The sequence below is a fragment of the Stenella coeruleoalba genome (genome assembly GCF_951394435.1).
Source record: "Stenella coeruleoalba genome assembly, chromosome: 15".
Lineage (NCBI taxonomy): Eukaryota > Metazoa > Chordata > Mammalia > Artiodactyla > Delphinidae > Stenella > Stenella coeruleoalba.
This window is the reverse complement of record NC_137161.1, coordinates 61,486,791-61,502,773: the sequence shown is the minus strand read 5'-3', so window position 1 is coordinate 61,502,773 and position 15,983 is coordinate 61,486,791. Positions and strand designations below refer to the sequence as shown.

Genomic DNA, 15,983 nt, shown 5'->3' with positions numbered 1-15,983 from the left:
AAGTAAATAACTCTTAATTTATTTAAGAGTTAGAATGATTTTCTCCAGATTTGATGCATGTCCATGGAATTGTGGCAGCTCCAGTAAAACCACACTCTTTGTACATCATGCATGTACTGATGACCTAATTCTGCGGTTAGCAGAAAGCCTAGAAATTTGCCCCATATACTGTTTGAACCCATACAGTGCTTTTCATATAATCCATTTGCAGTTTTTATTCTGTTAAAATTTAGCATTGCACAAAGATGTAATAAGCACCATTGATTTCACCTGCCCAAGGATTTTTAGAACACCCATTTTCCTGAAATGAAAAATCATTTTGTCTGTGAGTGCTTTGAGCTACTCTTTCTGAAACCCTTTGACCCCAGAAACCCCAGTTGGCATTTGCATGAAGGGGAATAAGGCAGAGAAAAGGGGGCGGCCCTGCTCCTCTTGCCCTGGTAATCTTCCTGAAAGGTACCACCATCTGTCAGAGATTGTGCCCTAAGGCTGGTAACTAGACAAGTAGATGAGGATTTAGGGGGTTTGATAACCAAGTATCAGTTCACGTTTGAATGTTTTCATCTTTTGCTTCATTGTATTTTAGGATTTCAGAAAATATGTAGATCAGATTCTAATTTAAACAGGGTCACTGGTGTTTCTTTGACAATTCTGCAGGATACAGTTAAGTTTAAAACGAATGTTTGAGTTTATTTGGGGTTCAGGTGAGTGCAGTTTATTTCCACTTTAGTACACAGTTCGGTTTAAGTGCGTGAATGGGGGCTGCTCGCATTGCCTTCTGAGTAGGAGCTTGGAGCTACTCAGCTGACCTGAGGTGACTCAAGTCCTAGCCTGGAAGAGGACAGTGGCCCCTCCGGAGAAGCAGAGGGATGAATGTAAGTCAGGAGACTTGGGTTCCAATTTCAGCAGTACCACTGGGGCCCTGTGACACTGACTCATTCTGTTAACCTCCTAAGCCTGTGAGCTCAGCTGTCGGTGAAGGTATGTTGGTTGGACGCCCTTGACTGCAAACAGAGACCTAAATTATGGACTAGAATGAGTGTGCTGGTGGGGTGAAGGCAGTGCTGGGCCTGTGTACTTCCTGTCCCACCCTGGCTGAGCCCTCTGGAGCTCCTCTTCATGTCCTCTCCTTCCTCATTCTCCTCCAAGCAGGGAGGAGCTGATGATGCTAATTGATCTCCAGTTGGTTTAGAACATCTTTGTAAGGCCACATATGGCCCAGGCATAACCCTGCTCCCTCCCTCCCTCCAGTGGCTGCTTTACTCAGTAGGGGGCACAGTAACTGGCAAACACCATGAGGCATTGTGGCCTGTCGGTAATCCATCATCATTATCATCATCATCATCATCACAGATGCTGTTTCTGAAATGCTTGCTGTGTAGCATACGTGGTACTAAGTCCCTTACATGCCTATTTCATTTAACCCTCACAAGTCTCCTTTGTACATGCTGTTCCCTGTACCTGAAAACACTGTTCCCCCTAATTCTTCTCATTACTGATTTCTTATCCATCAGATCTTAGTTCAAATATCACCTCTTGAGAGAGGCCTTCCCTGAGCCCCGACCCTACCTAGAGTAACACCCACCACCTTCCATCACTCTCTGGGCTCTGGGTTTTTTCCTTCATTGAACTTATTACTACCTGAAATTGTGGTCTGTATTTGTTTGTTGTCTGTTTTTCCCCTGAAGAAGCCTTGTAAAGGCAAGGACTTTTGCCTGTTTTTTCATGGTTTTATGTCCTGTGCCAAGTATGATACTTGGCATACAGTAGGCACGCAAGTGTGAATAAATATATAGAATCTGTGAATTGGACGCAGTGTTTATTCCCTTTTTACTAGTGAGGAAACTAAGGCACAGATAGGTTGAGTGCGTGCCCAGGCTGCCCAGCGAGGCAGTGGTAGAGCTGGGATGCACACTCAATGCCTGCGAACTTAGTCAGTGGACCATCCCTCTGAGGTCAGTTACAGGAGAATGAATTCCTCCTGCCTCGGGCTCGTTGTGAGGGGGTATATCAGATAATGCATGGGAAAGCAAAATGAAGACTGTCAGGCGCCGTAAGATAGAAGTAATTATTAAGTGTCTTTTGCTCCTCACCACGGTATTAGTCTAGTGCTTTCATAGGTACTGACTCCGGAATCCTCACAGTAAGTCTCTGGGGTAGAGTAGCGTTATCTCCATTTCTTCGGCTCAGATGAGTCGTGTGTCCAGAGTCCCAGAACTAGTATGTGGCAAAGCCAGGACTTGACCCCAGGTTATCACAGAAGAGCTTCTCTGCTGCTCAGCCACTCCCTTCTCCAGGCGTCCATGGCCGCCTTCCTTCCCACCTGGATGGCCCTTCAGGAGCCTCTCCCATCCCAGAAGCACAGGCCCACTGCCCCAGCTCACTGCCTCCAGCACCAAGGCCTTTTCCAGGGCCCGGGGTGGTGCTTGTGCCCCGCTTTATCAGTGCCCAATTCAGTCTCCTCTGCAGCTGCATTCTGATAAGGCTGTTGTTTCACAGGACTCTTATCCAGCACATGGAGTAGATTCTAAAGTCAGCATGTGAGGGGAAACTCTAATATTGTCACTCTTACACCTGAAAATCCCAGAGTGCCTCTGGGGGGCAGTTAACATGGTTTCGTGTTTACGTCTCTGCTGGCTTTTAAGATTTTCCTGGTCCTTAGTGTACTGCCACTTTCACCATGGTATATCTAAGTAAGGATTTTTTTTTTTTAATCTTGCTTGGGACTTGTGCTAATTGAACCTGAGGATTCTTTTATTTAATCCTGTAAAATTCATTTTTTCAGCTATGACCTCTTTCCCTTTCTCTTCTGGAACACCAGTGAGCTGCATATTGAACCTTGTCATCCCACCTTCCATCAGTCTCTTGGATGCCTCCATCTCTTTGCTGCTTTCTGGTGTAGCCCTTCAGATCCTTCTTGGAGTTCAGTAATTTGCTCTGGAGCTGCATCTAATCTGCCGTTTAACCTATTCACTGCGTTTTAACTTTCAGTGACCTCTTTTTCATTTCAGGATATTCTCTTTAGTTCTTTTTCAAGTTATTCTGTTTTTTAAGCATCTTTAAAAAAAAAAAAAAGATTTCTGGTCCTTCGTTTCTGTTTAAACGCAGTGATCGACGTCTGTTCTGATGGTTGTTTCAGTGTCTCGGTCCTTGGGGCCACAAATTGTCCTCTCAGCTGTGTCTGCTGACTCTTGCTCCCTGTGTGTGTTGTAATTTTTCTGTTATGAGCTAGATTTTTTTTTCTTTGACTGGCCTAGGTCCATGTATTTATGTTGGTTTCACAGCTTTAGGAGTCTTACACTACAGAGGACATCCCACCCAGGTGCAGAGCACGCCTGACATTTTGATTTCTCGTGAGAGAATTTTTTCTCTCTCTACAGAGCATCAGGCAGAGTTAAGCTTTCTTACTGATCAGTGGGTGGAATTTTTCTCTCTTTTCATGAAGAGTGTTTTTCAAGGGTCCTGGCTTTATGTAAACTCAGCACTATCCCTCACATGGGTTTCAAACCCATGACCTTAGACATTAAAGCGAAGTTCCAGGCCCCATCCGTGCTCCCCTCCCCCCAGCCCCTGTAGCTCAGCTTATACTATCCTTTCTGTTTTCTCTTCTTTCTGGATTCACCTTTTTTTGTGAGCCTAGCAATGGTTTGAACTTCTTTTGGTTATTGGTGACATTTAATCAAGCGTTTCAGGTATGTAGAATTGATGACTTAAGTATTAGCTTGGTCTACCATGTTGCTGGAACCAGAATTCTATGTATGTAACCCTGTACAGGATTTCTTGTGCAGGCTGACATTTGAGACCACTGAGCTCAAAGAAATAAGAAACAAAAGACTATAAAGTCTTGGCACTCAAGTCATTCTGCCTTATCCTGAGAATAGGGGAATGGGTGTAGAATTTTGTCACTTTGTTCCTCTTTACTTATTGGGCTTACTCCGTTCTATATAAATATTAAACCCCTCTAACTTTAAAGGTATTAATAGATTTATTTGTTTATGTGAAAGTTAAAGGAGATAGTACCTATGAAAGCACAGGAATTGGCTCAATAAATAATTGGCAGATTTGAATGTACCTCTTGCTTGATCTGAATCACATCTACTGTCCCTTTGAAAAGCTTAGTAGAGAAGATCTTGCACCAGCTACTTCCTGTCTCTCCGGTTAGCACATCCTGTTGTGGGCCTACGAGTGAGCCATCACTGGCAGAGCCTTGGGAAATGGTTTCAAGACGAGAATTGTAGTACTGGAATTGTTAAATGCTTAGAGATCCTCTCTCCCTTCTCCCGCCTCCCCCCACTTCAAATACCGCAGTCTGTCAAGGGCATTGCCGCTCCCTTTGTGTGCTGACCCCACGGGAAAGCTGACGGCTCACTGTACATTCGTTCAGTGGAGAACATGGACCTAGTGCTGTGCAATCTTAATGCAGTGGACGTCTTCAGCTGTTATGAAATCTGTTAGTGAAGATAGTTGTCTGATGCCTGTCCCGAGTATAAGTACCGCTTCAATGATTTAGAAAAATGTAGCTTCAGTTCTAGACTGTGGTTATCCACATTGCCAGCAGGACTTGCATCCTGCCCAGAGAGTTTTACAGGGTGAGTAGAAAAAGCTCCAGTCAGTCCTGCTTGAGGTGGCGTCACTTCTGGATTCTTGAAAGCTCGGACGCTCGACAGTGATTCTAGTGCCACTTTTTCCTTGCCTTTTTTTATCTTTCACGTTAGACCCATGTTTATCCATAATTATTAAAATTTCCTCCCACTTTTCATTTTCAAGGTATCAGTGTCAGATGTTATAATTCAGCCATGTATTCTCGGGACTGGCTTATAATTATGTCTTAAGAATTTTACTAAACCATTGACTTTTGTTTCTCTAGCAAATGAAATTAACCTTTGAACTTTTTTATGTGGTTTTTTGTTGGTGGGGGTGGGTGGGGGTGTGTGTGTGTGTGTGTGTGTGCGCGCGTGCGTGCGTTTTTTGGCTTGCAGGAAGTTAGTTCCCCGACCAGGGGTTGAACCCAGGCCCAGGCAGTGGAAGCACCGACTCCTAACCACTGGACCACTAGGGATTCCCTTTATGTGTTTAAGTGCCAATGTCTGTAGCCTATTTTCCAAGCTCACTGAAATTTTGAAATTTTGAAATTTACTGTTACTTGGTAATAATCAGATTCCATCTTTTAGGTGGAGGATGAGCTCAGTTCGCCAGTGGTGGTGTTCAGATTTTTCCAGGAGTTACCAGGCTCAGGTAGGTGCTTTTAAAAAGGGGGTTATTTTTCTCTCTGTGTTTAAGGGCTTTGAATTTTAAACCACTTCAAGTTAACTAAATAATCCAAAATATTTTGATTGCTAGAATCTTATCATCATTTCAAAAAAAAACTGAATAATGTTCACAAGAACTCCAGACCTATTTGCCTTAGCATTTTCCTGACAGTTTCCTATGATTAAACCAGTGTTTTCCAAACACCAGTCCCTGGACTAGTGCTGGAATGAATGAGAGAGAGTCCCTTGAAAATAGAGCTGGGGGCCCTCCTTCCTGAGCATTTTGACTCAGTAAGCTGGATCTAGGAATCTCTATCTTTAAAGAATGTCCCAAGTGCCCCCTACCCAGTCCAGGGCTCTGTTATCTTTCACCTGACAGCCACGGTCCCCTCTCACCTGACCTCTCACTTCCATACATTCCACATGCTCCATTCCGGGCCGCTCTCCACATCCTGCCACCTCCCTGCCCAGAAGCCTGCGTACCTTCCGTTCCAGATGGAAGGCCTGCGGGTCCTAGCCCTCGCCTTCCCCTCCGACTTCCTCTTCCTGCTCACTGTTCTTCAGTCAGACTGGTCTTCTCTGAGTCTCTAGAACACTCCACCGTCTCCTAGAGCAGGACCTCTGCACTGCTGTCCCCCTCGCTCTCGCTCTTCTGGCTCCTTCTCACCATTCAGGTCCCTGCAGCGTCCACCTCCTCATGGAGGTCCTCCCTGCCTGTCCTGTCCAAGGTGACTCCCTCACATTATATCAGAGCTCCCGCCTTCTTTCAAGGCCCTAACAACAGTGTATGGTGATTTCATTTCATTTCCTTATGCTACTTCTTCAATAGAAGGTAAGCACCACCCTGACAAAAACCTTGTCTGCCTCATATCATAACCCCGTGCCCAGCACAGTGCCTGGCACAAGCAGGCACCTCAACCGTTTAACAAAAGGAAGCCAGTTGTGTTTTGAGGCCTGGTGTGCTGCTGGGTTTCTGACTTCCCTGCACGGTGCTCAGTGCTGGTAGACTGGTTGGTAACTTATAATTTTATGCTTTGATTTTCCCTCAAAATTCCTTGAAAGAAAAACTTTTTAAATGAAATTAAGAATTCTATTTGTGAGAATATATTCAAATGTATTTTTCATGAGAAAAAAAGTGAAAGCTTTAAACCCTCTGTAACATATATATTTTTTTAAAATTTTAATTGTGGTTAAAAAAACATAAATTTACCACCTTAACCATTTTAAAGTGTACAGTTCAATAGTGTTAAATATATTCACATCATTGGACAACAGCTCTCCAGAATTTTTTCGTCTTGCAAAACTGAAACTTCATACCCATTAAACACTAACTCCCATTCCCCCTTCCCCCCAGCCCCTGGCACCCACCATTCTACTCTCTGTCTCTCTGAATTAGACAGCTTTACTTCATGTAAGTGGAATCATACAGTGCTTGTCTTTTTGTGGCTGGCTTATTTCATTTAGCATGACACCTTCAGGGTACATTGTGTTGAGCATGTGACAGACTTCCCTTACTTCTTGCGGCTGTGTGTACTCCGTTGTATGTATGTGCCATTTTGTTCATTCGTGGTGAGATACACATTTGATTTCCGGTTGAGACATTTCTCTCAGGTTAACGTTGGGAGCTAAGTGAAACGGGGTTGGAGGGGTGTTGTGTAGTTAGCTGTGTTTCTGGGAGGCGAATCCCCTCTCTGTGTTGTGTGTCAGATCCAGGACTTAATGCCATCCCAGCGCCCAACATGGCCCCGTCAGCAGTCAGCCAGGAGAGGCACTCCTGCGACTCACTGAACCGCTGGGTAAGATCAGCTGTCACGTGCCCTTTATTCTGCGTCCTGGATGGTTGGGATAATACATGGTCCTGTCTGGGAAATCAGAAACCCACAGGGGAGCCTCTTGTGAAGGCGCGGGGCTTCGTCCTGGGCTTCTTAAGCAGACCACAGCCCCACGTGCTGCACGACTTCCAGCAGGTCCTGTCAACATTGTTCCCGCCGGTTCCTCACGGGACTGTTTCCCTGCTGCTGTGTAAGGCTGAACAACAACATGCAAGACGTGGCCTGCGGTGCAGCCACTTTGGAGCTCTGGTGATACCAGAAGCACATGAGCCAGACCCTTGCACGCCTCTGGCAGTCTGGCGACATGGATCAAGAGCATTATGCTTTGGCTTCTTTTTGACACTGAAATCATACCTCCTGGATTTGAGTATAAAGAATATTCTAAACGATGTAAAGATGTTCACTAGAGCAGTACCAATCCTAGCAAAACACTGGAGAAGCCCTCAGTGGTTAGGACTCCGCGCTTCCACTGCAGGGGGCGAGGGTTAGATCCGTGGTCGGGGAACTAAGGTCCTACAAGCTGCACGGCTCAGCCTAAAAAGACACAAAACAAAACAAAAAACATTGGACATGCCTAACCTAGGGGTTTTGGTGAATAAATTATGGTACATCCACACAGTGACATTCAGAACAGCCAGTATAAACCACATAGCTGCATGTTTACGGCAGAGGGGAAATGGTCATTGTAAATTATGTGAAAAAATGCAGATTACTACACAGCATGTAGAATGTCATGTTTTATGACAACAGAAGACACACATACATACACACACACACACACATACACACCCAGAAGATCCGGGGGTGGGGGATGGTTATACCACATGTCAACAGTGTGTGTCTCTCAGTGGTGTATTGTGGGTAAATTTTCTTGTTTTTACTTTACGTGTATTGCCTAGATCTTTCTATAGTGAACTTATATTTTTGAGTAAGAAAAAAGGTAAAATTTACGGTTTTTAAAAACAAGGTGGTGGGCTTCCCTGGTGGCGCAGTGGTTGAGAATCTGCCTGCCAATGCAGGGGACATGGGTTCGAGCCCTGGTCTGGGAAGATCCCACATGCCGCGGAGCAACTAGGCCCGTGAGCCACAACTACTGAGCCTGCGCCTCTGGAGCCTGTGCTCCGCAACAAGAGAGGCCGCGACAGTGAGAGGCCCGCACACCGCGATGAAGAGTGGCCCCCGCTTGCCGCAACTAGAGAAAGCCCTCGCACAGAAACGAAGACCCAACACAGCCAAAAATTAATTAATTAATTAAAAAAAAGGAAAAAAAACAAGGTACCATAAGTATTCAAAGAAAATCAAAGGTGAAAGGAAACTAGCCTCCAGTAGCCTCTTGGGTCTGGGCTGAGCGGACGAGGGCAGGTCCAGAGACACTGGATTCCCTCCTTGCGGGAGTGTGTTCATTCTGCCCCTTTCCCTGCAGCTGGGAGAACAGCTGAAGCAGCTGGTGCCCGCGAGTGGCCTCACGGTCATGGATCTGGAGGTGGAGGGCACGTGCGTGCGGTTCAGCCCCCTGACTACCGCGGCAGGTAACCAGTCTTCGTGGGTCGCCGTCGCTGTTCTGGGAGCACCAGTGCTGTGTCTGTCGAAGTCCAGGCTGTGATATTCTCTTCTCTCCCTGGAGAGGCTTTTCCTTTTCCTTTGGGCTGAGTTTAGGTAGATTAACCTTCCGGGGTAACTTCTCAGAGAGACCTCTGAAGTCAATTGAATTCCTGTGTTTTGATGTCCTGTGACCCTCTGTTCAGTGGTTCTCAGCCCAGACTGACTTTAGAATCCCTGTGGAGCTCTGAAAACTCCCAGCGCCTCGGCCCCACCTGCAGAGATTCTGGTTGACTGACTGGGTTTACTTGGAGTGGAGCCTGGGCACAATAGGCCAGTGAAGGTCGAGAACCACTGTTTTAGACATTTTAGAGAACTATAGAGCTGAAAGCACGTGGACTTTTGTGACAAAGTCCTGGGGATTCTTGTCCCCTCCTCGGCCATTTCATACCTGTAGGACCTGGAGCAAGTTTCTTATCTCCAGACCTGTTCCCCACCACCTCATAGTGGTGACGTGAAGATTAAATTGTGAGATCATGAATATGAAATAGCTTGGATGGTGGTTGGCGTATTTTATAGTAGGCACTTAAAAATAAGCTGAAAAGAGATGCCTTAAAAATCTGATTGTGCTTTTTTCTGAGACGATTTAAACATTTTCAGAAAATGTTTGATGGTGTTTCATGAGGTGTTTTCAACATTTTTGGAAAGATATTTTCTCAAAAACATCAAAGTGGGGAAGTGCAGGCAACTGTCCTGCACAGAAAAGCCATCGTGAAGATAGCCAGTGGCCTCCAGACCTTCCAGGAGTCTCTGCTCCTGCTATGCAGGGGGCCTAGCCCCAGAGGTTTAGCCTCTGAAACTGGAAAAGCTAGCTGTGGCTACCCCAGGCCACCTACGTTGAGGCTTAGATCATATAAGCATTGGAATCAGCAGAAGTGAGGGTGCAGTGATGTTGCCAAGACTCTTGCATCCCTGAACCCGGAGACCTCTCAGGCTCTGACCTTCAGAAGCCATCATCACCCTGCCCTTCTGCCCCCCACCCTTGCTCCCTGAAACCCCTCTCTTTCTCTCCATGTGAACATAGAGCGAGAACTGTGTGGACGCCTCCTTGTTTCTAACCTGTGCTATGATGTTTATAACCTGACTTAAGCAGTCTTTCTGTGAGAAGAATCTGATTTCTATGGTAGGATTTCATTGTGTGTTAAATCGGATAGGCTAATTCTTCGGTGTAAGGAAAAAATGTGTCTACACCTGGGCAGCCAGCTATATGATTTTTTAACACGATTCTTCCATATCTGGGTTTAGTGGGGTTTTTTCTTTTTTTAAACTCCTCAGCTCAGCTAATGTGCTATACCTAGAGCTGCTGACTTTCTGACAGTAGAAGTGGGAGCACTGCCCCCTCATTTTTAGCCATTCCTTAAGCGTTTGCCTAACATTCTGTGCACGTGTTCAGTTTTAGGAACTCGGGGAGAGGATGTGGATCAGCTCGTAGCCTGCATCCAGAGCCAGCTGCCAGTCCTGACCTGTACACTACAGCTGCGAGAGGAGTTCAAGCAGGAGGTGATGGGAACAGCAGGTCTCTTATACGTTGATGACCCAAACTGGCCTGGAATAGGGGTTGTCAGGTACGGTGTAAAGACCGTGGGTGGGTCATTTTGTGAACCAGCTTAGAAATCTAAGATGACTGCGTGGAGTGACAGTGTTCATGTCTGATGAAAGTTCATCTAGATGTGCTGGGCATTTACAAGAGCACAGCGGGCAGGCGGCCCAGCGCTCACTGAGTGAAATAGGAGTTGCTGTGTTCTTTCTGTGCCAGCTTGAAAGTTACTAGGAGAACTACGTTGGGTGCACCACTGACGTGCGTACGGAGAACTACAGCCCACTAAGGAGAAGCCAGTTCCCTGTTCCTCTGGTTCAGTGTGTGTCCCTCCTGTGGCCCCTTCGTCCCCTCTCTGGATCAGGGAAGCCTCCTGTTCCTCTTACAAGTGATGGGACTTCCCAGCCTTGCCCCTCCTTCTACATTTCATGCCCCTGGAGACTTGGGCTTCCCTTGGGACTTTCTGGAAAGGTTTGATCTTGAGACCCTCTGAGTGGCTCCTTTGCCCTTTGTCTCATTCCACATCCTTGGTAACTTCCAGTAGCTTCTATTCCACCTGTTATCCTGTGTCTGAAGAGACACTTGATCTTGTAGATTGCTGAAGTACTGTTATGTGATATCGTTTATAGGTATGAACACGCTAATGATGATAAGAGCAGTTTGAAATCGGATCCAGAAGGGGAAAAAATCCATGCTGGACTCCTGAAAAAGTTAAATGAACTGGAATCTGACCTTACATTTAAAATGGGTAATTACTCCTTCTAAAGTCAACTTTGAACTTTGAAAGCTGTTTTCTAACTGGTTTGAAGGGAAATGGTCTCTCTTAGCTGTTTAGATCTTCCCAGGGTGATAGAGCCCTCCACCCCTTCTGCAGCCTCTCTGGGTCCCATCTCCTCATTAGATCCACGTCCTCACCCCCTCGGGGAGGCTCTCCTGTGCCTGGTCGCGCTGCTGTACAGGGAGTGGCCCGTGTCTGAGGACTTGGGAACCAAGTCAGTCTGTTGTTTCTGCCCGCAGGCCCTGAGTATAAAAGCATGAAGAGCTGTATTTACATTGGCATGGCAAGTGACGACATAGATGTTTCTGAACTAGTGGAGACCATTGCAGTCACAGCCCGAGAAATCGAGGAAAACTCCAGGGTCTGTAAGACTAATCAGTGTCTCATTCCTTTTCTGGGTTTTCCCTGGGCAATTAGCTGGAGTCACAAAGGAAGAAGCTACCCTTAGCAGTGTCTGTTCATTCGTTCTTTCCCCAAGTTTTTAAAGGCTTCCTGTGAGCCAGGCATTGTGCAGGCATCAGGGATGCCGGTGATGTGATGCGGTCACTGCCTTCAGTGAACTCACAAGCCAGAGTGGGGAAGAGACGCATGTGAGCAACTGAGGTAGTAAATGCTGTGGACAGAAGTTAGGGGAGGCTATGCATTCAGGAAGTTGTGTCCACCTCTGCCCGACAAGGCCAGGGAAGAGTTCCTGATTGGAGCTGGTCCTGAGGCTGGATGGGATGGTGCTTCTGATAACAGAACTTTCCGCCAGTAATAGACCTGCTTCTCTTGGCCAGTTGGCACGGAGGACCAGGCTTGTCAGACTTACAGGACGCTCTCCACACCAGATATGCGAGTCACTAGAAATTACTCAAAAGGAGAGAAAAGGGACCAAAGCAAGACTGGTCTGAGAGGAGGCAGAAACCTGTGTCATGTGATTCACTTTTGGTAGTAGGGGTGCGGAAGAGAAGGGAGTTTGAAATGAAGCCTAGGAGCCAACTTTTTTCATTCTTGGGTGGACTTCTTGAAGTTTCTTCCAAACCCGCCTATATTACTTCTGCCTCTGTCTCCATGAATGTTGAGAGTCATGTCTGTTTCCTATTGATATGACATTCAGATCACAGGGACAGTTATTGCTGTTCCCTGGCAAATGAGGCTGGTCACCAAGGTACGTCTGCCTAGGCCTCCTTTAACATTTTGACCTCTTCTATTTGACATTCTGTTTTATTTTTACACTGACATTTTAAAGTGCCATTTACTAATATACTTTTGAAAAATGTCCCCAGCGCTATGTTAATAGTTCTAGGCCTTCAGCAAGAAGCTTAGACAAATAATGCCTTTCTTGGTCTTAACACAGCTTCTGGAAAACATGACAGAAGTGGTTCGGAAAGGAATTCAGGAAGCTCAGGTTCAACTGCAGAAGGCAAATGAGGAGCGACTTCTGGAAGAGGTGAGGCTCCAGGGTGGGCTCCCCAGCTGGCCTCAGGCTGGGCACCAGCCTCCACAGGATGGCCTTGAGCAACGGTTATGTTTTGCAGGGGGTGTTACGGCAAATCCCCGTGGTAGGATCCGTGCTGAATTGGTTTTCTCCAGTACAGGCTTCACAAAAGGGAAGAACTTTTAACCTAACGGCAGGTAGGACTCTCTTTCATCTGGAGAGTTTTGCCAGATGATGCCCTGGGATCCCACACTCGTGCTGAGGGTCCTTGTCTGTGTCCCAGGCTTTACACCAAGCACTGGGCCGGGACTCTTGTGAGAGGAGGCGAGATTTGTCTGCCCCTGGGACTCTGTCATCTTCCCTCTCCTGCCCCGACAGCTGAAATAGTACGAAAGCAGGTGCCTGTTGCCCACAGCAGACTCCTCTTGACCTCAACAAGAACGCGTTCACTCAGCTGTTCAGTCCTCCAGACAGTGTGTCTTGGACGTTTTGGTTCAGTGTTCACATTCTGTGCAGTCCTCATTAGTGTTTCGCCCCAGCAGAGAGCTGCTTTTGCCAGGGGCAAGTGAAAGATTATAGTCTGTAGTGCTGAGCCATTTTATCTCAAACCAGGCAACTAGCAAGTATTACCAGTTGCTGGGATTTGGGGAAGATATTGAGCTGCAGGCCCCTCCTTTCCTGTTCTACCAGTGGAATAATTCCCTGAACCTGGGGCCCCTTCCCCAGGAAATGATGACTACACTGTCATATGACAGCAAGGGATAATCTGACACTGAACCCGCCAAACCTTTAGCAAAGAGGCATCCATTCCTTGTTGCTAAAGGACACTTCCCATTGGGGCCTGGCTCCTCAGGCACACTTGGGCCACACTGCTGTCTGGTTGTTTTCACATGTACACAGGACACGTGGGGAGACGAGGCTGAAACACCCCAGCAGGGCCGGGACTCACTCGTGGGCACAGCTGCGAGATGGCTTTGTCGCTTCCCGGCACATGTCAGGAGACCCGGGGCCTCCCCCAGGGCGCCTGCGCCAGGACCTCCCCCCACACACACCTCCCCACCCCCCTCTTTTCTGCAGGCTCCCTGGAGTCCACGGAACACACATACGTGTACAAAGTACAAGGCTCGGGAGTAACACCGCCTCAGACCCCCTCAGGCGCTCGCACTAAACAGAGACTTCCAGGTACGTCACGTCTCCATGTTTGAGTTCGTTAACACTGAAGAAAACTGGTTGTATTTCCCCTGGTAAAACAGACCTTTGCATCATGTAACGCCTAACCGTTTGGTATTACCTGCATTCCTCTGTTTTCTTGATTCTTCAACCCAAAGTCCTATTTCTCATCATTTAAGGACAGCTGTCACTGTCCCTTTAGCTTTTTCAAAGCCTTGGGGAAATACCTGGGTAGCACTCCCCGGGGGAAGTCAGGGTCTGGATAGCTGTCACGCTTAACCTGGTGTTCACTCCCCTGAGCTTTTCCTGACTGAGGTTCCCTCAAAGTCCTCGGCACTGGGGGCGTGTTAATGTCATATCAGCTCTCATTTCTCACCTCATCACTTAAATGCTTCAGAGCCAGTGATCCCAGGGGTTTCTGCCGAAGCAGCTGTGATTAAATAAAGCAATCACTTAGAGCACAGACAGCTTCCGTTGCAGGGGTGTCCTTTTCCAAGCGTTCAGTGCCGTTCATTGATCTTCCTTCTAGGCCAGAAGCCTTTTAAAAGGTCCCTAAGAGGTTCAGATGCTGTGAGCGAGACCAGCTCAGTCAGTCACATCGAGGACTTAGAGAAGATCGAGCACCTGTCGGGTGGGCAAGATGCCTCGGAAGCTAACAGCCCTGAGTGGCACCCAGGGGTGCCCACCCCTCCAGAAGCCGAGCAGACGGGGGCCCTCCAGGACAGGGCCCAGCGCCTGGAAGATGACTGCCCACAGGTAGAGGAGCCAGAGAGCTTAAGATAAAATTCAGTGTTTGCTTGGAGACTGTACTGAATATTGTTTCAGGGAAGATGAAGTTATTCTGAAAATGTGAACTGTGCCACATGCTAGTATGAGAGAAATTACTGTTATTTGTGCTTAACTGGGATTTTTGCACAAAAATGTGCCTGAAAGCCAGGCTTCTGGGAGGGCAATTGACTTGTGTAATTTTGTGGGTATGTATTGATAGAACAACCAACAACTACTGTTTCTGTCTACCCAACTGTAGTAATACCTTTTTCCCCCCAGTTACCATAAACACTTTTTATTCACAGAGAAATCTTAGAATTTCAAGTGCCTGCCACTTGAAACACTTGCTCTCATCTTTCTAAACACACGTGTGAGAAGTTACTAGGTTGCACGTAATAACCCTTCGGTAAGACAGCTTTCTTTAGAACTCTCTGGGTTCTCTGTTGTCCTGCTGCAGAGGAGACAGACAGCATTCTTTGCCATCTGTTTTGCTTGGTGTTTAGTTTGATCAGGTTGCAGTATACAACTGGATTGCGTTTGGCTTGAAGGAGAGTGGGTTTCAATGGGATTGTAAATAAGAGTGTCAGAAGCCCTCTCCTGCCACCCCCGATTGCTGCTTCCCCGGAGACGTCAGGAAGGACCGTGTCCGCTCAAGCTGTGGCAGGGTCGTCAAGCAAGTTAGACTGGACAGTGCTTCTGTCTGACTTAGCTCTGCCACAAATCCATTTCTCCCTTTATATACTATTTGTAAACAAATTAAAGGACTCATCTATTAAGGGTAACTGTAAAGACTCTTCTTGACCATATTATATATATATATATATGTGTGTATATTTTTAAATACTGATAAAGCTTTTAAATTGGCACACAAGTACAGACTACTTATTTCTATGTTTAATATCTGAAAACTCAATAGATGCTACTCTTAAAAGCCTCGTATTAATATGCTGTATAGCACCTCGTTACGCTGAAATTCTAAATTAAGTACACCTTTGACCCATTCTCATGGGAGCTTCTGTAGCTTCTGTTCCACTAGCAGCTCAGCCTTTTGGGCCCAACTCAAACAAGAACCAGAAATGTAATCTTTCTCAGGCTGATCACGCCAGACTACTGCTGAAATAATTGGAAGTAACCCTTGATTACTGCCTGTTTCTACTTCTCCAAAAGTACTGCATCACTTCGTTTATCATAGGTAAGGGCCCCTGTGCCTTTTAGTCCAGTGAAGTCAAGCTACGGGAGACCTTAAGATGGTGGGGATTCACGTTGGGTTTGTGGACTGTAGGTACTGAAAGCCTTAGTTATACCACATTAAGCCTGTAATTACACTCTGATCTGATGTGATTTCTGACATTTGGCACTTGTCAAAATGCAATTTTCCTTTTTTTTTTTTGGTGCAAATGATTAAACAAAGTCTTCCCTGTTTATTTGGTGCAATGAAGTATAGCAGATAAAATGGGGGAAGGGGAAATTATCACCTTTAACAAGATTAATTTTTAAATGTTTTTATATATATTTGAAATTGTTAAATTGGTTTTGCTGAAACAGAATTTCACCCTTGAGATACTATTTGAATGTTGGTTTCAATAAAGGTTCTTGAAATTGTTACCACTGAGTTCACTTCATAAATCTT

At 46.3% G+C, this 15,983-nt stretch overlaps 1 protein-coding gene across 4 annotated transcripts in view; it reads left to right on the top strand.

Moving 5' to 3' along the window:
• The window catches only part of PDXDC1 (pyridoxal dependent decarboxylase domain containing 1), a 50,126-nt gene that overhangs the window by 32,981 nt on the left and 1,162 nt on the right, over nucleotides 1-15,983 (top strand). For 2 of the 4 annotated variants that reach the window (XM_079944078.1, XM_079944076.1), the window contains exons 14-23: nucleotides 5,172-5,235; nucleotides 6,957-7,045; nucleotides 8,505-8,610; nucleotides 10,074-10,245; nucleotides 10,847-10,965; nucleotides 11,235-11,356; nucleotides 12,335-12,427; nucleotides 12,516-12,612; nucleotides 13,493-13,597; nucleotides 14,115-14,341. In XM_079944078.1, coding sequence (XP_079800204.1) covers nucleotides 5,172-5,235; nucleotides 6,957-7,045; nucleotides 8,505-8,610; nucleotides 10,074-10,245; nucleotides 10,847-10,965; nucleotides 11,235-11,356; nucleotides 12,335-12,427; nucleotides 12,516-12,612; nucleotides 13,493-13,597; nucleotides 14,115-14,341 — 1,194 coding nt within the window. Of the gene's footprint in view, nucleotides 1-5,171; nucleotides 5,236-6,956; nucleotides 7,046-8,504; nucleotides 8,611-10,073; nucleotides 10,246-10,846; nucleotides 10,966-11,234; nucleotides 11,357-12,334; nucleotides 12,428-12,515; nucleotides 12,613-13,492; nucleotides 13,598-14,114; nucleotides 14,342-15,445; nucleotides 15,957-15,983 lie in introns of those variants that run through there. The other 2 variants (XR_013831499.1, XM_079944077.1) reach the window with 2 other exon arrangements.